Genomic DNA, 22,803 nt, shown 5'->3' with positions numbered 1-22,803 from the left:
ACATTGGGCACACCTACCAACACTGAAGACTTATAAGAGTTGCTCCTGCGGTCCTCTCCCGGGTCTTGGTGGCAGCAGCGCGGATCTAGCAGTGCAATGACTTGGTGTGATGTGTTGTATCACCCTGGCTGGGCTGCGACCGCGGCGCTGCTGGCGGTCGTAGTGCGCCTGCAGCGGAGAGGGTGGTGGGATCCTCGAGCCTGCACGGTGCGACTCACGGGGAAGACTGCTATAGTGACAGGCGCCAATACAGGTTGGTTTAATTAAATCCCTCTCGGTCCTATGTTGCTACGGGAGGATAATACGAGGCTGCTGAACGTGGTAGTTTTGAATGGCTGTAAAGGACATTTAACGTTTCTTTAAATAAAAAGACATGTATAAAATATCATTACCAGCAAAGATAACCTGACTTGTTGCCCTTTTCTAAGAGGAAGAACGAAGAAGACAATGATTTTTGTGAATCTGTTTGTAGAGAGAGACAGATGTGTAGTCTCTATATGAAGGTTTAAGAATTGTTTTGGCAGCAAGAACTTTTTCTGCAAAACTCTTTAAAGTGCTTGTTTCACTACTGGAAACCTGTGCTATTTATTTTTTTTATCATATTATATTGTATACATAACATATAGGGCTGTATATTTGTAATAAATTCATGTTGTATTGTAATTTGGTGATTTTACTGTTGTAGTTAGAAAGATCAGATTGGATGTACAGAGTCTAAGCCATTTAGCCTGCTAGTCTGTCTTTTCTGCAGCCACTGCTCTTCAACCTCTAATAGATTAATTATTAACAGTCAACAGAAGAATTTCTTCTGATCTCCCAAATGAACATTTTGGTCACTTTGTGCCCACTGCACAATTTTAACTTCGTCAGGTTTTAATCGTTTCATTGTTGAAGTTCAGGTTTATTATAGCACCATTTCATACAAATGCAGGTAAGAGTGCTTTACAGGTTAATTTTAGAAAGCAAGGCACAAGGAGGGTAGGGGAGGTTAGGGTTAGGGTTGGAAAAGAAAACAGCAGCATGACAATGCTGAGTAGGCCCAGTTAATTCTGATTTTATATCAAGATGGTGAGAGGAAAAGATCTAAGTGACTTGAAAGGAGGGTTGTTGGGGCACAGATGGCAGGAGCTTCAGTCACAAAGACTGTTCAACTGGTTAGTGATTCAGTATGGACAGTGACTAAAGTGACATCTGCATTTAGATCTATGTGAAAGACATCAGTTAATAGGGTCAGACGTTGTGGTCGACAGCACACACTTGATGACCGTGGCACTCGTACATTAATGCCATATGTAAGGAAAAACAGAAGAGCAGCTCTTCCACAGCTGACTGACACTGCCAAGGCAGGAGTTGATCAGACTGTGTCAGTGACGAGAGACTGTCGACAGTTACATACAGGGAATATTATAATATGGTTGCAGAGCTTAAACCCCTCATTGCAAAGATGAAAGCACATTTAATAGTTCATTGGTGCAAAAACCAGAGACACCGGTCAGTGATATGGTCAGATGAGTCATCCTTCACCTTATTCTCGACAAGTGGCTAAGTGCATGTGTGGCGTACTCCAAGAGAACAGTACAGGCCTGAATGCTTGACAGTGAGGGCATCTGGTGGCTCTGTTTGGGGGCATTTTACTGGCATGGTTTGGGTCCGCTCGTCACCTTAGAGGGAAGCGTCGCTGCAAATCAATACAACGTTGTTCTGAGTGATCCATTGTGTCCATTAGCTCATTGTTGATAATAATAATAATAATAATAATAATAATAATAATAAAAATCCCCTGAACCTCTCTGTTCTGCCGCGCAGTGAGATGAGACGTTTGCCAGAATGTTGTGGAGGGGATGGTTGGTATTGTCCAAGATGGCCTCCATCTTACATTGCATGCGTCTCTCCACAATAATCCTGAGAGTGTCTGACATGCTGCTTACCCAGCAGACTGCAGCATAAAAGAGTACACTGGCCACCACTGACTGATAAAACATGTGAAGCATTTCACTGCATTTATAAGTGTGCCCCAGTGCTGCTCCTCACTCTCCCTGAGACACAGTTACCCAGCCTGACGTACTGTGGTAGCCTTGTCAGGTAATCCACAATCCAAGACGTGAAGCAGGGATCCACCCCCATCCCTTCCAGCGTGTCTTTAAGGATGGGGGGTTGGATGGTGTTAAATGCACTTGAGAAATCAAAGAACATAATCCTCATGTAACTACCTGGCTCATCCAAGTAAGAATGGGCCCTCTGGAGCATGTAAAGGACGGCATCATCCACTCCAATATGTTCCTTGTAGACGAACTGTAGGGGGTATAGTGCATGTTCAACCTGTGGCTTCAGAAGGTGGAGAAGCAGCCGCTCCAGGGTCTTCATGATGTGTGATGTGAGGGCCACCAGTCTGTAGTCATTTATCTCAGCCGGTCGTCCCACTTTAGGGACTGGAACAAGACATGATGTTTTCCACAGTACCAGGACCCTCCCTGTTTGAAGGCTTAAGTTAAAGATCCTCTGGAGAGGCTCAGCCAGATGGGCTGCACAGTCCTTTAACAGCCTCGGACACACAACATCCGGCCTGTTTCCTTTCCAGGATGTAGCCTCTTGAGCTCAAGCCTCACTTGACCCCAGTGTCGAGGGAGTTGCAGCTGCAGTGTCAGGTTGTGGAGGATTTCTGATTGTTTGCCCTTTGTGGGAACAAAACACAGACGGGGAGTTTACGTTAAATGAAATAGCAGCATCCCCTACCTTTTTAGGTATATCTGAGCAGAAGACATCATAGCAGAGCAAATTATAGTTAAAACTGCACTGGACCTGCAGTTATCGTTTCCAAACTTACAATGCTTCTGTTCATTTTTTTCATTAAACCACACCTCTTCCTTCCCTGTTTCGCGCTGTACACAGATCCTGCATCCTGCCTGAGATATGAGGACAAATAACATAAACACTGAATCAGTGTGATGCCTAATTACTCTTCAGAAACTGTGTCAGAGGCTCTATTCATGGACTATGAAGTGATCAGGAGTGTTATCCAATAACCTAATCAATTCCTCGCCACACCACTATCTCTGCTGCTTAAATCTTTGCTTTATCCAATTCATCCCAACAATTGTATGCCTATAGAATTGGACTGAAGCTCATTCATTTGAACATCAAGAACTAGATCATCAGAATATTTCGGTTGCTTAAAATCATAGTAACGGTGTGGCTACACCCTAATCATATCTGTGATTGCAGCATAGCTATTCATGGTTTTGAACTGTATTGTACTTTTCTCCAAGTTGTGAAACTGACAGCTGTTTAAGTAAGAAATCATTACCCAACAGCATGATTACTTATTATCTTTTTTTTTTTTTTTACCCCATTGGAGCAGCAAAACAAGCTGTAAACACAACAATATTATCACCTTATGATTTTGTAATGGTTAACGTGCTAGCAGTCAGACACAGAGCAACTTCCCTATTCATTTGGATGGATATATGTAGGATATAAGTCTGATATTTGCTCCACTTTTAGCTCTGTTTTGGTCTCCCCCAACTTCTGAAGAAGTATATGGCTCTTTAGCTGATAAATGCTACAATATGTCCAACAGCTAAGTTACTAACTTTGATGTGCCGTGTGATGCAGGAAAGTAGTGTAGAGTTGGTTTCTTTCTGTGGCTTCGGAGAGTATATAGGGGAACTGCAGAGTTCAATAGAAATTCTCTGTTGGTTCATTGCTACAAGCAACACCCTTTCACATTAAGATACAGTAATTTGATTTATTATATTGATTAAAAAAATTGTTTGATTGTTTGGTGGGGCTTTGATAAACTCTATTGCAAGCTTCCCCGCCTGTCAAAGATCCCTGAACCTGGGTTAACATCATCTCCTTTGTTATCTTTGATTTACATGATGTAGTGACATGTTTATTTAATGAGAAACATTGTGCTCCACATTGAAAGATTTAGAGAGTTATTATTCCTTACTTCAAAGATCATCCTCAAAAGTATAGTAGCTACAAGTAACATGCAACAGCTGTTGTAAGCAAGGCATGAGGCATGTGAACAAAGCCTTTTCCCTTTTCAATTATATCCTTCATGGCAAATACTTTCTCACATTGTGTTGTAGATTCATTTTTCTGCAAATGAAAACTTTTGGCAGTTGAATAATTTCATACATGTACATATATCCAAGGATATACATATTACAGTGAGTGCACCTCCACTATGACTTATTTTACTATTAATGGTGCAGCAGAATATAATGTTGCTTGATGATGAACATGCACTCATATTGTTGTGTGTAAAGCAGATTTATTGAGGATTGGGTTATTCTAATCCTGATTGGGGCAGTAAAGCTTTGGGGGAAGCTAGAGCTAGAACTTCCTAGAAGTTTGGCCATAGTGCTGGCACAACATTGGCAAACTGAATGGACTATTTATATTGCAGGAGCTTGATGAGTGGATGTGTAACAGGTGTGCACGTGGATCGGCAGCAGGAGGGAAGGGATTGCCATGCCAAATAGACAAACACACACAGACATAGAGAGATAGAAAATGGGGACAAACAAGAAACATAACGGAGGGGAAAAACCACAGAAACAGTAGGAATGTGAGAGAGGCACAGCCAATACCATGACATTTATCATATTGAAAATCTTGTAGGTAAAATGCAACAAAACCGGCTTTATGTACACAGTACATAAAGTTGTGTGAGAGGATCGTTAAAGCATTTTTCCTCTCAGTTCTAGATATTTATTGAAATGCTGCTGCCTTTCAGTCTGACACCCCTAAATTCTGTTTAAATCATATTTAATTTAAATTATATTCATTACTGGAGTTACATATGAAATCTATATGATATGATAGGTTGACCTCTCCTGATTGAGAGAGATAATAACCACTGGTATTTATTTATCTACAAAATCTGAAAATGCTATCTTTTATCTGGAACTCTGACACACGTACAGTAACCTGCCCAGCACTGATTGAGGAGAGGCTGCTTCCCCTGTCAAATCTTAGGGAACAGTCTATGACCTATCAACTAAATCCACCAAACTCCACAAAGAGATGACTGAAATTTAGAATTAATCACCTCTCCCACTGTGCTGATAGGGTTTATTGGACAGTGAAGACAAACAGAAAGTAACCAACCCCACCCTCTTCAGTATCTGAAACTAGTTCATTCCTTACAATACTAGAATAACTGTAGGGTTTTGCATTGGGCCATTAAAACCACATGCTTCAACAGTGAGAGCTGAGAACAGAGCCTAGTTGTTAAAAGTCATTCTGATTTCCTGTGAGCCACTCAGTTCAAACATTATCAGTATGTCAGCATTTTGTCTTTTCAGTGCATTTCCTCATTTCAAAAAGTCACCTGTTGAATTCTCTCCACTGTATAGACATTTTGTTATCAAGTAGTGCAGACAAATTTCTGCTCTCTTCCACTCTACTAGGGATCGGAAAGTTCATTGCTCTGGACTTTGCACGCCGCGGGGCTCGTGTTATCTTGGCATGTCGAAGTGAGTCCCGGGGGACAGCGGCACTGAAGGAAATCAAGGAGAAAACAGGAAACTCTGACATCCACTTGCGTCTGGTGGACCTTTCTTCTCTGGACTCAGTCAGGGAATTTTCGAAGGGGATTCTTGAGGATGAGAAAGCTCTCCACATCCTTGTCAACAATGCTGGAGTGTCAGGTGACGTAAAATGAATAATTTGGCTAAAGCTGAATTATGAAAGCATTAAGAAAGTATAAAACCACACCACAGCAAAAAGCATTCAGTTCAGTAACTCCCCATCTGCCAAACATCTGTAGGCAAGGAGTCTTAAAGACATCTAATGCTGCCAAGAAAAAAACCCAAAAAACTGATGCATCATCAAGAATGTTAAGTTTCTCTACTTTGACAAAAGTTCCTCCTGAGCAGCAGATGACCTTAAAAGGAGCTGATAGTATCAAAAAAAATGCATGACTGACACTGCACTATACTCTTAGCACATTGTATTATTTGTTTCTCTCTCCCTCTCTTCCTCTGTGTGTGTGATACATTTGTATAGAAGAACAAATGTGTTTTCTGCATACTTATGTGTGTATTTGTATGTCTAATCTAATTTGTCAGATCAATTGCAAATCACAGTTTTTTTTACAATCTACAACCAGGTTTGCCCAGGCAGATAACGAAGGATGGTTTTGACATGTGTTTTGCCACCAACCACCTGGGGCCATTCCTTCTCACCAGCCTGCTGCTGGGTAAGTATGTACTCTCTATTTAATACCGCAGGGATATTGTGGATGGATTATAGACTGACTGTTATTGTTAATATTTTGACATATAAAATATTGAATTGTCCTTTTCCTCTCTCTCCTTCTCGTTTCCTTTCCTCGCTCTGCATCTCTTTGTTATATTCCAGATCTGATGAAGCGTTCAACTCCAGCACGCATTGTCAATCTCAGCTCAGTCAACCATAAGAAGGGTCAAGTGGACTTCTCCCATTTTCATGGGGAGAACCTCACTTATCACATGGATAAAGTCTACAATCACACAAAGCTGCACAATATCATCTGTACCAATGAGCTAGCACGCAGGCTACAGGGGACAGGTAGGGTAAAACCAAGATTATTATGATTATTACTCATTAGTATAGTTAATGCATGGTTTTCCCTTTTGAATAAATGCTGAAGAAAATGTTTGACAGTGCAAAAGAGAATCAATGACAACGGATTGATAATGATCTTCAAATTGTGACGTCCATTTAGATTAAAATGCACACTTTGAAATGCTGTGCTACCAGCAGTGACAACAACCAGCAACCAAAAAGGAAATTGAAATTCACTTTTTATATTTTTGCTTTAAAGGTGCTATATGTACGTTTTCTCTGCCGCTGAATGTGGTGGTGGTGATAAAGAACGCTTGCCATGTGCTTCAGCCATCATTGTGTTTACAAGACAAAAGGTTAGAATACACCCTCTGACAACTTCTGCTGCACTGAGGGCAGCCTGGATGCTACAGTGACTCACTATTGCAGAGTAGTATTAGCTACACGAATGGTTGGACCAGGCTTGTTAGCATGCTTACTTCAGTAGAAGAAAATAAATGTTAAAAATAGAAGCGAAACAAGATTTAAAATGGGCATGCTTTCCACCACTGAAGACAATTCTTGGCCAGTAAAGTAATTAAGCTTGATGCTGAACGCAGCGTTGTTAATTGCTAACGCTGGCTTTGTAGCAATAGCAAAAACGCACATATAGCACTTTTAATAGAGTACTCTGCCGATTTAGCATTGCACAATTATAACACTATCAGACTCAAAAAGTTATTTTAAAAAATTGATGCAATAGAACCAGAGATATAGTTTCCTTGCATGACCCACCATGCAACTCAACTGCAAAAAGTTCGGTCATAGATTTGGGAGTGTTATGCTAGTGGCAACTAATATAGCTTCTAGCCTGAAGCAAAGATGAGGCACATGTTACGGGGGTTTGATAAGCTCACCCCTTTCTAATTCCACACCCCCAGGTTTTTACATTTTCAAGCTTGTAGTGTTCGGCCCCAAATGACTCAAGTGATGTCATTTGACACAGTTTATCAGACTTCACACAGCTCCCTTTGGAGGAACAAAAGACTTTACACAACTATTTTCACATCTGTGGTAGCAACCCCCAAGAAAGACCAGACTTTGTGATTTTATTTTATTACTGTTAAGTAAACTGTCATTTATATTGTGAGCTTCCGTTGCTAAGAACATGTTTATTTATGTATTGTTCTGCTCTGTGCTCCGCTCCTTAACCGCTACATTCATGTTGATTTGATCAAATCTCAGACTAAACTGTCTCTGTCTGCTGTTGTACAAATAGGAACACAGTGCATTTTTTTGAGAAATAAGAATTCCTTTAAACTTGTACTGGATCCCCATGAAGACCACAGATGAATGCAATCAGGGATTCTATCTTTAGAAAAGCAGTACAGCTGAAATGAATCTCCCCCCTGACAGAAAGACCAGAAACAATCTACGGAGGAAAGCCTGTGATAAAAGACTTATGTTTTTCTATACCACTCTGTTTGTCTTTGTGCTCACAATGGCCCTCATTTATCAAACGAACGTACGGCAGAAAACCGTGCGTACGACCGTTTCCACGCAAGCTTCAGCATTTATCAATTTGGACGTGAGCGGACGCTACGATCAGATCTCACGTCAGGTCTGAGCTCGTGTAAGCAAATCTGGATTTGCGGTGCAGCACAGCAAAATCTGGCTGAGTCTGAAAATAATTATTAAACAAACCTCAGCTGTCATCAGCATAAACAGTCACACATTTAGAACAGATCAAAACGGATTCTTAAAACAAGATAAAAAAATTTTGAATTTTAAAAAAGCCCACGTTTTTTACTGATACCACTTTTTTGTACAATAAAACAATATGATAGGCTAAATAGCCTAACATGACATCTAATTATTGCACATTAAAATTTGAAATGATAATAAATACAAGCAGAAATGTGTGTTTGCAAATTAACTCATGGCAAAATTGTGTAATTGTTTTTTGTTTTTTCCGATGGGTATGACACAACTGGAACAACAATTAAAAGCATCTGGTGAGATAATCATTGTTGCACTGTGGTTGGTCAGATGTTTACTCACTCCCCTATTTAAACAGATGCTTTGACATTTATCAAATCATAATGATGGCAGATTTACTCGTTTTGGAGGAACAATACACGCGTGTCAGACGTGAGCGCGTTTTCAGAGACCGCAGGGATCTCCAGATTGCTGGGTTTCCAAATTTGGTTGGAGCAATTGATTGCACTCTTGTGCGTCTGAAGGCACCATCCATGAATGATTACGCATTCATCAATCGCAAAAACTACCACTCTATAAATGTACAGGTGATTTGTGATGCCAAGCTATCACTTTTAAACGTGGTGGGCAGGTGACCGGGGGACACACACGATTCTTTTATTTTTCAAAACAGCTGTGTTGGCGCGCGGCTGCAGGAGGCGGCACTGCAGGGCCAAACTCATCTCCGTCACCCTCTTCCACACAGCGGTTTTATGAGCTCCTTGGATCCCACTCTTCAGACTGCCAAAAAGCACATCCTTATTTTGCTCCACCTCGGATGTCAGGATGTCGATCTCCATCTCTGAAAAGTTTCGTTTTTTGCCAGTAACTCTTCTCTCCATGTTTGACCTTAGTGGGCGAGGCCTCCGAACCAGGAATATTTAAGGGCGTAACATGTTAATGACGATCGAATTCAGCCGCCGCATTTATCAAGACCCGATCATTCGTACGCTGGGATTGGTCAGATACGAATGTTTCATGAATCACACGTGTATCCTATCGTACGACCAATTCTGCGCTCAGATCTGCGCCTGTTTTCACGCAAGATTGATAAATGAGGGCCAATGTAACTTGTGCCTGTGTGTCTCTGTATGTTTTTCACATGTAGGTGTCACTGCAAACTCTGTCCACCCTGGTGTTGTCATGACAGAAGTGATGAGACACTATCCATTTATAGTTCGTTTTCTTTTCAGCCTCATTGGATTTTTCTTTTTCAAGGTAAGTCATTTTATGTAACTGTCACTGCCCACATAATCCCTTATGTCATTAGTTGTTGTTGAAGAACCACGTCCTGGTATATAAATACACTCTCACCTCTCTGGTTTTACAGAGTGAGAGAATGGTTTGGTAGAGTCATTGTAGTGAATTCGGTTGTTTTCTTATGAGAAAGCATTGGTGAGTGTTTATGTGTGGCCATGTTTCAGCCACTTACTCAACATTGTAACTGATGGCAGTAAAGATATATTGTTGTAATGATTAGCTCCAGCTGCCACAAGCTCCATGTGTAAACCATCTTAAACACTAGAAAACCCCGAAAAACAAGTTGAAGTATTCCCATATGTTTCACAACCCATCCATAGCAAAAAAAAAAAAAAAACGTGAACTGTGAATGTGAACTAAACCTAGAACTTGGTTCAAGTGCAATTTCAGGAAACCTGTTAAACAGGTTTGATTCCTGTGGTGTATTAATCCTGAATGGGACCACACATAACAGTTTCACTAACAATATGCTAACTCTTGGCTTTGCAAGTAACTGTAACTGAACTACTGGAGGTAGTAAGCTTCTTGGCAGCACATACATTAGAGCAGACAAACATAGTTTAATCCATGTCTTATATTATATTGTATATCTGTATATGGTTTTAGAAAGAAAAGAAGACAACACCTTCCATACTCGTTGGATACTGATATATTCGAATATTAATTGGCATCGTCCTTGCTGATGGCCTATACCACAGCCGTCTTCACTCCTTGCTTGTTTCTGGACCTGATGTTCAGCAGGTGAAATACAGGTTAAAGTGTGTTGAACTCAGGTGAATAACTCATCCAGTCCTGAACATTCCACCATTTGTCCATGAAACTCCTTGTGTGTCGGAAAGATAGAGTCCTTGTCCTGCTGCACAATTACTCATTATCCCATGAGGTGTGATGCATTCGCCTGGATCTTAGCAGCCTATTTCTGCATACTTATGCATTCGTCCTGCTACTGTCCGCAGTAACTTTGGTCAGTGACTAAGTGAGCTGAGTTCACTGGTAAAGTTTGACTATGATCATGAATTGAGCTGTGCCTTTTTTTTTCTTCACATTTTCATCTTTCTTGTAGGGAAACCAGTTTGGACACATATACCCTTGTATTCATAGTCAACTTGAACACATCTCTGGCTGCATCCTACAGAGTGTATTGATCTGTTGGGTGGTTGATTTTTGTTTTAATAACATTGCACTTACCACAGTAATTGCTGAGATCTCATTAGAGCCCTGAGACAGTCATACAGGTTGTAAATGAGTCCAACATTTTATCCATATTAGCTAATTAAACTGACTGACAGCACACCCCAAAATGTTGCTAATAATCCCTCATTGCACGGGAAAACTGTGTTGCACAACAAATGTAAGCATGGTAGGACACACACACACACACACACACACACACACACACACACACACACACAGAGTTTTCCATCCCATTTCATAAACACTTTCACATCTGTTTTTTCTTAACCCCTCTCAGAGTTCAAACTCTTGGTCAAGAACTAACCCTCTTGCTCTGATGGGGGTCTGTGATACAGCCCTGTATGTACCTATAAGGGTTGGCTACATACACAACAAACTGGTTGTTCTAGACATGCATCAGGGCAGAGATTACACAAACTTCCTGGTTGACTATTTGCACCTATCTGTATCTATCAGTAGTTTCTGTTGACTGTAATCTTACTTTTCCTCTCCACCTTCCTTGTCTCCCTCTTAGTCTCCAGAAGAGGGTGCAGTCAGCTCAATCTACTGTGCCGTGGCAGAGGAAACCGAGGGGATAACAGGGAAGTATTTTGATAGCGACTGCTCCATTGTTCTCCCCGCCCCATTAGCTCGAGATGCTGCTCTCGCGGTCAAGGACTTTGAGATCTGCGAGAGACTGACGTCAAAGCTCTGAAACAACCATCAGGCAAATGGAGGCTTGATAACAGAAACAGGGGGCACATTCCACGCTCTAAATGCATGTCTTGGGTGGAGGAATTCTGACACAATGCGTTGTAATGAGTTTACATTAAAAAGTAATTTTGTTAGCAGTCATGTTGTCTGAGTGATTGTGATTCATGGAAAATCGTGGTAATAGGTTCTTTCCTGAGGGAGATGCTGACGTAACCCAAGCTAACATGCTTCTTATGAATTGAAAATTACAACAGGCTCCAATTTGTGACATCGTGACTTCCCTTTATTGACTGATTCATTAAAATACAATAAAATGTTTGAGCATTCAGTGCTTTTTGAAGAATTTACACAGTATTCATCCACTAGTGTCTTCGGCATCGCTATTTGGCTGCAGAGAGAGAGAGATGGTGAGAGAACATTATGTTACCAAAGAGGTTTTTAATCAAAGCACAATCGCTTGTGAGTGTGTGTTCACTAATCTGTTGATAATGAAAGGAAATACCAGGACATGGTATGACATTTTCAACAAACAACTATGTCCTGCACTAATCAAATGTTTGTACCTTTCTGACGCTCACCCACTATTTCATGGATGATCTCCTCGAGCACCGGAGCCACATGATCCAGCTGTTTGGGTGAGAGACGGACAGCAATCTCCACTGTTTTATCCTGGACACACACAAAAGAACAAACTTTAATGGTTTGTATTTAATGACAGTGGGCCACCAGAAACCAGTGAAGGCACTAGGAGTGGAGATCATGTACAATATGTGCACTCACAGGATTTACACCACGTTCCACCTGAGGAAGCTGTTGGACAGTGACTTCTTCAAACTGACCGTCCTCCGACCGAGGCTCCATGTCCTTTCTACCCTCTCGCTCCTGCAGCACATGATAACAGAGAATAACAGTAACAGAGTTAGAGTATTGGCAGCTCCCAAGTATGAAGATCAACAACACCTACATTCATCCCTCATCAATAAACAGCCTTGTTTCCTGAGGCACAGACTTGTTTATCAGTTCCTGATACCGGTATGACACTGCGGGCACTTGAGCTTTCTTTCGAACTTTGTTAAACTAAGACATTAAGCTGCAAAATGAGAATTGTGAGTCTGAATTTGTCGTTCCATCTTGCCTGTTGGATAAAATGGACAAAATAATGCTCACACTTCAAAGTCATTTGCAACTACTGATGATTTTTATTATTCACTAATCTGCCATTTATTTTTGTGAGAAATTCATTGTTTAAAATCTATAAAATGGAGCCAAAGTAGTGAAAATGCCTAGTGGTATTTAAAGCCCAAGACATTGTCACCAACAAACCAAATAGGGTTAAAAATAATTATAATTATCATCGATTAATATGAGTTGTTTTTTTGATAAATCGATTAATTGTTTTTTACTTAAAATGTCATGAGAGGATGAAAAATGAGTATAAGGTAAAAAACAAACATAAAACAAATAAAATACTAACACTGGAGAAGATGGAACCAGAAAATTTTTCACATTTTTGCTTAAAAATGGCTGGGACAATAAATCAATAGGTCAATAGATCAATTTTCTGTCGATTGACTAATCAGTTAATCGACTAATCCTTTCAGCTCAACAGACCAACTTTGGCACGCTGACCAATCCAACACGAGCTGCTTACCTTCATCAGCATCATCTCCTTTGGGCTGAAGAAGGTGATGTGTCCCTCTGTCCTCTCAGCCAGCAGCGCCACCAGGCACGCCAGCACCACGCAACCAGCCACTGCTCCGCGCATGCTCATTCTGCTCCGTCCTGGACACATATACACACACTGTACATAGGCATACAGTGCATACCAAACAGTAGGTTCATACAGACACACAGGACAGTTGGTGTTTCCACATGAACAGGGGTGAGTGGCACTGAGGCCATGGCGCGTACAGAAATTAGGGAATGTTTTTTTAGCAGTGGGAGAGAGAGGCGACAGTCAAAATAGGTCAACATACAGTATTTGACATGAGGTGCAGTGTGTGTGTGTGTGTGTGTGTGTGTGTGTGTGCTAGAAACAATAACTGAGTTTGTGTTTGAAGGACACAGAGGATCCCGTGTCATTATGTAAGGGAGAGGTTGACAAATAGACAGCAGATAGGGAAAGAAGGAGCTGGTAGAACTGGGGGGAGAATCATGGAAGTAACAAACAACAAACTGTTCCACTGACAAGAGAGATAAGAGGCCGGAGTGAAACGGCCATACTTAAAACAGCAAGACAGCTCTGTACAGAAATGTAAGAGAATAAGGCCGGACATCGAGGAGGAGAAAGACAGGAGTAAGAGAGGGTAAAGGAAAGCCCAAGACACAGAGAAGCCGAAGAGACCACATATGTTACTCACGTGCTGTGTCAGCCTTCGTCAGTTACTTGGGGAAGTGTGCTTTAAGATGAGCAGAGCTCCACCGGTCTGAGTGTCTGCTTGTCCCAGCCAGCCTTTATATCAAGTCCTCTCCTGATCCCTAAGCTTTTTACTGTCCTCCCTCACATCCGCTCCTCAACAGGCTCCTTCAAGCACTCTCCTCCATGCTCCTGGAAACGCACATATTGCTCAGGAATCTGGCTTTTTTATTAGGGCACTAAGCTCACCATGCTGTACGTATATAGGCCTGTGACAAGATTGACAAAATGACACATTGATGAGCAACCCTGTGGTGTTTGCATGTTATCAGGAGGCTTGTGTGAACTACAGGATGCTCTACACACACTGAATAATCAAGGTGTGATACTGTATAGTGAATTATTAGTAAAATGGATGTACCCTCATAGAACACAAAGGAATCACTATTCAGTCTCATTTATTCATACTGCTATCTGAGGAGCAAAGTTCAATCTGTGTGTGACTTTCACTTGGGTCCCCATATTAAATACTGAAAGATTATTGTGATTAATGTAATGGACTTCAATTCTGTGTGAGCGTGTGTGTGTGTGTGTGTGTGTGTGTGTGTGTGTGTGTGTTGTGTGTGTGTGTGTGTGTGTGTGTGTGTGTGTGTGTAGCAGCCAGGAGACAATCCGCCCAAAGAGGTCAGCCATAAATTCTCTGCTCTAAACTAAAATCTTACACAATGTGACATTTATGACCTACTGGTAATTTATACTTGTGCACAAACAGACCCACATGCACCCATTCCTTGGAAACCATCACGACTCTCAAGAACTTTAATGATGCTTTTTCCTAAATTTGACACTTACCGTTTTTCCTGCATGGTGCTGAAATGATATTGCTGGTTGGTTTTATACAGCTGTCAGATTACTCCTCAGAAGTGGACGATGAAAAATATTGCCATCGTTGTATGTGGTTTATTGCATTATAAGTACATGAGTAAAGCTTTGTACCTTATCTGTAGCACTATAATGTAACACTGCCGCACTGACGCACAAGCTCTTGTTACATTTTTCCATCACCTAATGTTAAGTATTTTTATAACATGTTGTCATGGTGTAGTGAAGTAGTGTGTCCCATCTTTTTAAATGCATTTTAGAGCTGTAAATCTACTATCATACATACACATGTAAAAAGGAAGACATGCTGGAAGTCATGAAGAGTTTTTGACTGAGGTACAGTATTACACCTAAAATCAATTAACATCCACATGTCCCACTAATGTTTCAGATGTCGTCCCATTAATGTCTATGGTGACAATCCAAGGATTATTCATCTTTAGATTCATATTTACAAAGTAAAACTGATGTGTACCATATTAATTTATTTACAATGCAGTCCATTACTATTCAGACCTTTTAGTCGGCATCACTGTGACTTACTGCACTGACTGTGTGCTTGTATATTTTCTTCAAAAGGAAAAAATCAAGTGATATACGGTATATATATATTTTTTAATTTCAATAAACCCCATGAAAAAAATGGACAAAGAATTGCTTCTACTAAGAAGAACTTCCTGTGTATATTCCTATAGCTTAAGCCTCTGTGAGCTCTATTGTTCTCCAAAAACTATTAAAACACATCAGTGTGCCACAAAAAAAAAAAAGAAAAAAAAAAGATTTATCTATTTGTGACCTATTCTTCGTTTAGTTTTCATATTATAACATATGTTGCCTTATAAGACCTTGGTCACTCACTGCTTCATGGTAATGGACATACAGCGTGTGATTTACATCTTCCTCACTCCCCTGATATACCTGCTAGGAGGACCACAGCGTTATCAACACGACTAAAGCTTCAATCGGCCAGAGTGAGTGAAAACACCATGGACTAAAAATATAAATATATGTATATAGAATGCAGGTGTGCAGACATATACAGTGCAACTTCAGACAGGTTGAAGATTAAACAACATATGTAGTGACGCAATTATAAATCGTTTTGGTCTTTTGTGGGTGTTCTTATCGATACGAAATGTACGAAATGGCACTAGACTTATTCTTCAAAACTGGTCATTGTGTTCTGTATCCAGCAGGTGGAGGCTTGTCGGCCGTTTCTCGCGGTGTTAGACAGATCTCGCGGCGTTTTAGTCACGCTGCAGTTTGCTGAAACGTGTAACGGCCGTCTTTTTCTTTAGGAGAAGGAGCAGAGCAGACACGCACTGCGTGCTGCTGCAGAGATTTACTAATCATGGTAAGAGAAAGGGTGCTCGGTGTTTGGGCGTACTCACAAACTTTGTCATTCTATGATACAGTTGAATGCTCGTTGAGATTAGTGACGCTTTAATAATAGAAATTGTTATTTTCATGTTTTTACAGCTTTCCAGTTGTAGGCCTCTGAACAAGAGGGGAGCAGGTAGCCACCCATGTGGCTAACGTTAGCTGTGAAATGCTTCTTTAATTTAGGTAGCCACTGCTGAAATGAAACAAGAACTTTTTAGTCACATCCATGCAGGTGAAACCTAGTTTGTACTGTCAGCCGCCGCACATTAAGTTGGTGTTAGCGGTCCAGAATTAACATTTGCTGGGCTACTAGCATAAGTTAGCTTAAAGGCACTTCCCGCACGGGCCTAAGTCAACACGTGGGTTCGTCATGAGGACGACGTGGCTGCGTGTAAAAGTTATACTAATATATTGGGTCTGTAACTGGAGTCAAGAAACGACTACAATGTGTAGCACTTCAATTTAAATTAAGTTTTGCATGTTTGACCTAAGTAAGGTTAGCTATAATGCTACCGAAGATAACATTAAATGCTGACTCGTGCCCCTGCGGTCACCACGTGGAGACTGATAAACATTTAATGGTGTACAGGAATTCTTGACAGTCAAAATTTGTTTTCTGTTAATAGACATTATCTTTGGTCAGTAGTTGTCTGGCTCATTAATGCGGCTTTTACCTTTCGCAGGTGTTGTTGCACGTGTTGTTCGAGCACGCGGCGGGCTATGCGCTGTTCGCCGTCAAAGAGGTGGAGGAGATCGGCATGCTGCTACCTCAGGTGGGTCCTCTGTCCTCACTTCCCTGTGCTGGTTGAGTTTGTTTTCCAGGTGGAGCAGCTGTAACGGCGTGTGTGTGTGTTTCAGGTGGAGGAGAGCGTGTTGAGCATCGGGAAATTTAACAGCATGGTGAGCCTGGCTGCCTTCTTCCCCTTCAAGTCGGCCCAGGCTGCGCTGGAGAACATGAATGCCATTTCTGAAGGCAAGTTGGTTTTTTTTAATGTTTTTTTTCTTCTACCATTTAGACGAGTTTAGAGTTTCCTCATTTGTAATGATGTTTTACAATCTGTCAATCCACTGATTTTAATGTGCTGACAGCCTAATATCAATCCTGAACACATGAGGAAAGCTGTTTGAAATGCAGGAGTGGTCAAATATGTTGACCTGAAAACAGCGTGCAGTTGATTTCAGTTGTCAAGCTACATAATGCTTATCAATGCAAAACATTTGTTATGGCTTTTAGAAAATGAATCAAATTGTTCACATCTAATATGATAAATCTAATACTTTGCATTCACCCCATCATACAGTATAATGGATAGAAGCCAAATCTGTAGTTGTTTTTTTAAAAACCACTATCCTGTAACAATTCAGGGTTTTGCACATGACACATAATACAGATAATACACATTTTATAGTTGTACATAATTTTTCCTGATTGGACTATGGTGCTGGCCCAATTCCTTCCAAATTTTTATAAAAAACTAGCAGGCTCTACAGAAGCTCACAGACAACAGTTAGAGGCTTCAATGTGTGAACACTTCTCACTTTGCAGTGTTGGGTGATGACAGATTACGTGGTCTCTTGCACATTTTCAGACAGCAGCATGAAGCCTATTTACTAACAATTACAAAAAATATAAAAAATTCAATTTCATCTTTATGCATATATTCTGATTCTTTTTCACACAATAAATAAATCCAAGCACAAAAAAAAAAAACACCCAAAAACAAACAAAAAAAAAACCTTAAAGTAAATTTACAAACTTTCAAGGAAATCAAGGACCCATGGGAACCCTGCTTATAACATGAGTCATCTTAGTGACACTGCTTTCAAAATGGCTTTTATGTAGAATCTAAACTAAATCTCTAAGTGCATCGAAATGATAAAGAGTCTTTCATCCTTCACTTGCAGGTGTGGTTCATGCTGACCTGAAGTTGTTCCTCGAGACAAACCTGCCCCTTTCTGGGAAGAAAAAAGCTATGTTGGGGGTTTCAGATGCCAAAATAGGAGCAGCTTTACAAGAAGAATTTAGCATTTCCATCCAGACTGGTGGTGTGGTGGCTGAGATAACCAGAGGTGAGGAGTCTGAAGCATAGTTGTAACACTTAAGAGTACTGAATGTGGCCTGTTGTGATGTGATGTTTTGATCCTGAAACTCATGAAGGTTCATACTGAAAATCTGAACAACCACCGGTTATATACTGGTCATGCCTCCATTCCACCTAACACCAACAAACCCTTGTACCTGTTGTCTGTCCTGTCAGGTGTACGTCTGCACTTCCACTCCCTGGTGAAGGGTCTGACTGGGCAGGCTGCCTCCAAGGCACAGCTGGGCCTCGGCCACAGCTACTCCAGAGCGAAGGTCAAGTTCAATGTCAACAGGGTCGACAACATGATCATCCAGTCCATTGCTCTGTTGGATCAGTTGGACAAAGATATCAACACTTTCTCCATGCGTGTCCGGTAGGCTCCCCTCCATCACAACACTACAACAAAAGATGATTGAAAGGAGAATGTGGCTTATGCTAGTGAGATGAAACCTTGCAGAATGTAGTTTTCCAGCACATGTGAGCTGCGTTTGATTTTGGCTGTCACTTCCTGTATTGTATGGCAGTGTTGTCCTAATTCTGTCTCTGCACACTAGTAACACTGACACACTGTGGGTGTTAAGTCAGCAGTTGACAGTGGTATTGATCAGAAACATTTTCCCACTATTGTTGGGTGAAAAATCCATTTGAATTGATTCACATGTGCAGTCACTGAACAAATGTGCTGTGGATTGAAGTTGTGATTACCGAAGTTTGTAGCCTGTGCTGCCTACATTACATAGTGGCCTCCCAGGTGTTTTCTTCACTAACAATCTCTTCCATTTGTGTATTTTAGTGAATGGTATGGCTACCACTTCCCGGAGCTGATCAAGATCGTGTCAGACAACTCGATGTACTGCCGCCTGGCTCAGCTCATTGGAAACAGGAAGGAGTTGTCAGAGGAGAGTCTTGAGAGCCTGGAGGAGGTGGTGATGGACAATGCCAAGGCTCAGGCCATCCTGGAGGCATCGCGCTCCTCCATGGGTTAGCAAGCAACATTTTTCATTCTTTAGGCTTCAACATTTATTTAAAGTTCATGATTATCTTGCCACTTAGACAGCTGTATGACCATTGCATCTGTTTGCAGACTGAAATTTTTAAAAGCACAGTTAAGACTTCACATCATGCCCCTTTTTTGCCCACCATGGACCAACAATTGTCCTTGGTGACTAACACAGGGGGGCAGAATAACTCTCTCATAAACCTGTAGTGAAGGCACAATTCCTCACTGCGGATCCTGTCGGGAGAAACAATCAAACATTGGATTTGTAATTACCAGTGACAGCTGCAGCAAAACCACTGCTTGAGTCATCGTAATGTCTGTTCAACATCTTCTCCTGATTGTTCTCCAGGTATGGACATCTCTCCCATCGACTTGATCAACATAGAGAGGTTCTCCAACCGTGTTGTGTCTCTGGCTGCCTACCGACTGGAGCTGCAGGAGTACCTGCGTTCTAAGATGAGCCAAGTGGCTCCAAACCTGGCAGCCTTAATTGGAGAAGTGGTGAGTAGATGTTTAATTTGGTGTTTGTTTATTTTTTTAACACATTACGCACTGGACCAATGATGTTATACCAAAATCTGTCAATCCACTGAACTTGTGTGTTGAAACACATCCGGTGCTGATGGTCCTTAAATGGAAGTGCACCCATTTTCCATCCAAATCAGTTGTATCAACATGGCCCCCTGTGCTGTATGTCATTGAAACTGACACTGTTTTCTTCAGGTGGGAGCTCGTCTGATCTCCCATGCCGGCAGTCTGACCAACCTGGCCAAGTACCCGGCCTCCACCGTCCAGATCCTGGGAGCAGAGAAGGCCCTGTTCAGGTACTGGGGCACCCCCTCCCTGCTGGGGAAAGTGGTTGCAGTGATGGCAGGGCTGGGCTGGAGCAGAGCAGGGTGACTGGAGAAGACAGAACTCTAAAGTCTCCTCTGGAGTGATCCCTCTCTCCCTAATGCACCCCCACAGTCTGAGCAGCCACTCACAGCACTGAGGTAGCAAATTGGAGGAGCTTCTTACAGCTTATATTGCTGAATTCCTTTGTTTTCCTGTTTTTTTGGTTGTTTTTTTTTTTTTTACTACTAATACTTTTAACTGAATTTTTCAAAAGCAACTTTGTAGAGACTTGAAACTTTGTACATGTTGAAATTGAAAATTTCACCTTGAAAGGCAAAAACATCTAAACCCTTAATTACTTGGTGTGATCTTCAGTTGATTGGAACATTAATGTCTTGGTGTTTCTTCTATGCTAATTTTCATAATCTGTAAAACAGCCATTTTCCCTTGTGGCACTTGGTGTGACTCCTGAATGTGAAAGCAGCTGTATTTTCACACAGAGCTCTAAAGACTCGCGGTAACACCCCAAAGTACGGCCTCATCTTCCACTCGACCTTCATCGGACGCGCTGCCGCCAAGAACAAAGGCCGGATCTCCAGATACCTGGCAAACAAATGCACCATTGCCTCACGTATTGATTGTTTCTCTGGTGAGTGGCAAGACCTTTGCAGAACGATTGTGTGTGTGTGTGTGTGTATGTATATATTTATATTATTTTTTATTTTTTTTGTCACTTACGTATGAATGTTAGCTCGCAGTTCATGTGGCAGAATTGCAATGATGCTCATATTTTTCGTCAACAGCATTCATCCCTCGGGTTGATGTTGAGAAGCTCTTTCCTGAGCAAAGCCACATGGTTGTTAGGATGCTGTTTAGCCTGATGTAATCCTGCTGGCTTTGTGATGGATTTTTATGTTTACTATTACAGAGGTACCTACAAGTGTGTTTGGTGACAAGCTGCGTGAACAGGTGGAAGAGCGCCTTTCTTTCTACGAGACTGGCGATGTGCCACGGAAAAATGTGGATGTCATGAAAGAGGCTGTGCAAGAGGTGAGCTCAGATAACAGTACCAGCCTCAAGTGAATTAGTTTTTGTGTTTTTTTTGTTTTTTCCCCAAATGTCCTTATGAAACATTCAAAGTCAATGCTGTGAATGATGACAAGTCTTTCCTGATGACTGTGAGGGTATAAACTGATTTAATGAGCCTGACACAGCTTTGTTTTTCTTGAGAAACCTGATGGTTTGACTGGTTGTAGTTAAATTACTTAATTTATTTATATTCTTGTCTAAGGCTACTGATGTTGCTGCGGAGATCAAGCGGAAACTAGAGAAGAAGGAAAAGAAACGCAAGAAGCGTGAAAAGAAGCTGCAAGAAGCAAATGGTGAAACCAACGGCGAAGCTGAGGTAAGCTTTAATTTTAATACCTGGCAACGCATGTTTTGATTTGAGATTTGACCCACACGTGGTCCTGTCTCAGTGTACGACATGCTAGATCAGCCTGACTCCGAACCATTGGCTGGCCCTAAACAATGGACTTGATCACTGAAGCGAGTCAGACATTGAAGCATTTCAAAGGATATTTATGTCATCATTTAAAATCTAGAGGGTCCTGTCTTTTCCTAACTGTATTGTCTCATGCTTCCCTGCAGGTGGAGAACGGAGAAGCAGATACCGGCGTAGTCAAGAAGAAAAAGAAGAAGCAAGCGGCCGAGGAGATGGAGGTTGAAGCAGAGGAAATCCCTGCCGCAGAAAACGGAGCAGGAGATGCTCCTGCCAAAAAGAAGAAGAAACGAAAGTCTGAGGCAGAGGAAGCAGCTGCCGCGGAGGAAACGGATACTCCATCCAAGAAGAAAAAAAAACAAAAGACTGAAACTGTGGAAGCAGAGCCAGAAGAAATCCCAGAAACACCTGTGTCTGAGAAGAAGAAGAAAAAGAAGAAAAAGGAGAGTGCCGACTAAAGAATGTGGGAAAAGACTGAATCTTTACTTTTATGTACAGTATATTTTTAATTTTACTCTTTATCTGAAGCTAGTCTATGTAAGCGGCTTATCTTGTCTTTTTTTTTTTTTTTTTGGTGACCTCAAAGCAGGTTAGACTGCAAAGAAATGCTTATAACTGTGCCTTGAAGTCTTTGAATTTCACTTCTGTAAATAAATTCTATCAGTTGAACTTTTGTCACAAAACATCTTGTCTGTATTTTCTTTGGGAGGGGGGGGTCACGGGTCACTTGTTACTGGATCTCCAGAGATGTAACCTGCAAAACTGTCTGATGCTGTAGTTTTGATCATGATGGTCTACTAGTGTCTGATGTCTTGCTGAGACAACCTTTTGCATAATTAGATTAGTGTATCAACAATACTTTCAGCTATCGGTTTCCATTGGATGTGAGACCTTGAAAAGCCCCCAATGAGTGTTTGGCGCCTTATGGACAATTTGTCTTTGACAGAGATGGGTGGGATGATGTACAAGTCTGATGGACCACCAGGATTTAGTCCAACTACTTGACATAACATGAAAGTAGGTGAACTCACTGTGACAACATACTGGGACACTTGAGTTCAATGGTGCCATAATTCTATGACAGTGTTGCTATGTAAAAAAAGCTGAGAGTCTCATGCTAGCACACCTGAATGGAAAACAGCCTTATTTTTTTTTTAAAGTAAATAAAGTAGCTCTACCCAGAGCAGTTGTAATAAAAATAGTCTGAACACCTGTGTTGATTTTTGGAGTTTCTAGATTTCATTCACTGTTCATTTCCCCTCAGCTTTGACTCAAACTTGTAACACATGGTGAAATAAAATCAATGTGACTAGAATGCAGT

At 41.2% G+C, this 22,803-nt stretch overlaps 3 protein-coding genes and 2 non-coding genes across 7 annotated transcripts; 4 read left to right on the top strand and 1 right to left on the bottom strand.

Annotated features, from left to right (window-relative positions):
• The first annotated feature begins 89 nt into the window (after positions 1–89).
• zgc:64106 (uncharacterized protein LOC393348 homolog) lies at positions 90–11,579 on the top strand. The gene is made up of 6 exons (XM_056385612.1): positions 90–253; positions 5,421–5,660; positions 6,122–6,211; positions 6,373–6,561; positions 9,404–9,513; positions 11,264–11,579. Exons 1-6 carry the CDS (start codon positions 97–99, stop codon positions 11,441–11,443), a joined length of 966 nt encoding a protein of 321 aa, XP_056241587.1. The 5' UTR covers positions 90–96; the 3' UTR covers positions 11,444–11,579.
• Positions 11,580–11,698: 119 nt separating this feature from the next.
• mlnl (motilin-like) lies at positions 11,699–16,850 on the bottom strand. Of its 3 annotated transcripts, none has more exons than XM_056385657.1 (6): positions 16,738–16,850; positions 13,803–13,990; positions 13,094–13,243; positions 12,223–12,324; positions 12,006–12,111; positions 11,699–11,830 (listed from the first exon to the last, which is right to left on the bottom strand). In XM_056385657.1, the coding sequence occupies exons 3-6, from the start codon at positions 13,232–13,234 to the stop codon at positions 11,823–11,825; spliced, it is 357 nt and encodes a 118-aa protein (XP_056241632.1). In that variant the 5' UTR covers positions 13,235–13,243; positions 13,803–13,990; positions 16,738–16,850; the 3' UTR covers positions 11,699–11,822. The 3 variants fall into 3 exon arrangements, with proteins under 3 accessions (XP_056241632.1, XP_056241642.1, XP_056241651.1); XM_056385667.1 differs by having other exon boundaries at positions 12,021–12,111; XM_056385676.1 differs by having other exon boundaries at positions 13,094–13,224.
• nop56 (NOP56 ribonucleoprotein homolog) lies at positions 15,931–22,165 on the top strand. The gene is made up of 12 exons (XM_056385689.1): positions 15,931–16,034; positions 16,747–16,836; positions 16,922–17,036; positions 17,969–18,133; positions 18,322–18,520; positions 18,941–19,128; positions 19,497–19,648; positions 19,871–19,971; positions 20,482–20,630; positions 20,910–21,031; positions 21,273–21,386; positions 21,632–22,165. The coding sequence occupies exons 1-12, from the start codon at positions 16,032–16,034 to the stop codon at positions 21,938–21,940; spliced, it is 1,707 nt and encodes a 568-aa protein (XP_056241664.1). The 5' UTR covers positions 15,931–16,031; the 3' UTR covers positions 21,941–22,165.
• On the top strand, positions 19,269–19,399 carry LOC130162097 (small nucleolar RNA SNORA26). Its single transcript, XR_008826230.1, has one exon. It is a non-coding gene; the product is annotated as a small nucleolar RNA SNORA26 (small nucleolar RNA).
• On the top strand, positions 21,129–21,193 carry LOC130162134 (small nucleolar RNA SNORD57). Its single transcript, XR_008826241.1, has one exon. It is a non-coding gene; the product is annotated as a small nucleolar RNA SNORD57 (small nucleolar RNA).
• Positions 22,166–22,803: the final 638 nt, after the last annotated feature.

This window comes from Seriola aureovittata, chromosome 2 (genome assembly GCF_021018895.1).
Source record: "Seriola aureovittata isolate HTS-2021-v1 ecotype China chromosome 2, ASM2101889v1, whole genome shotgun sequence".
Taxonomy (NCBI): domain Eukaryota; kingdom Metazoa; phylum Chordata; class Actinopteri; order Carangiformes; family Carangidae; genus Seriola; species Seriola aureovittata.
This window is presented reverse-complemented; position numbering and strand designations above follow the sequence as displayed.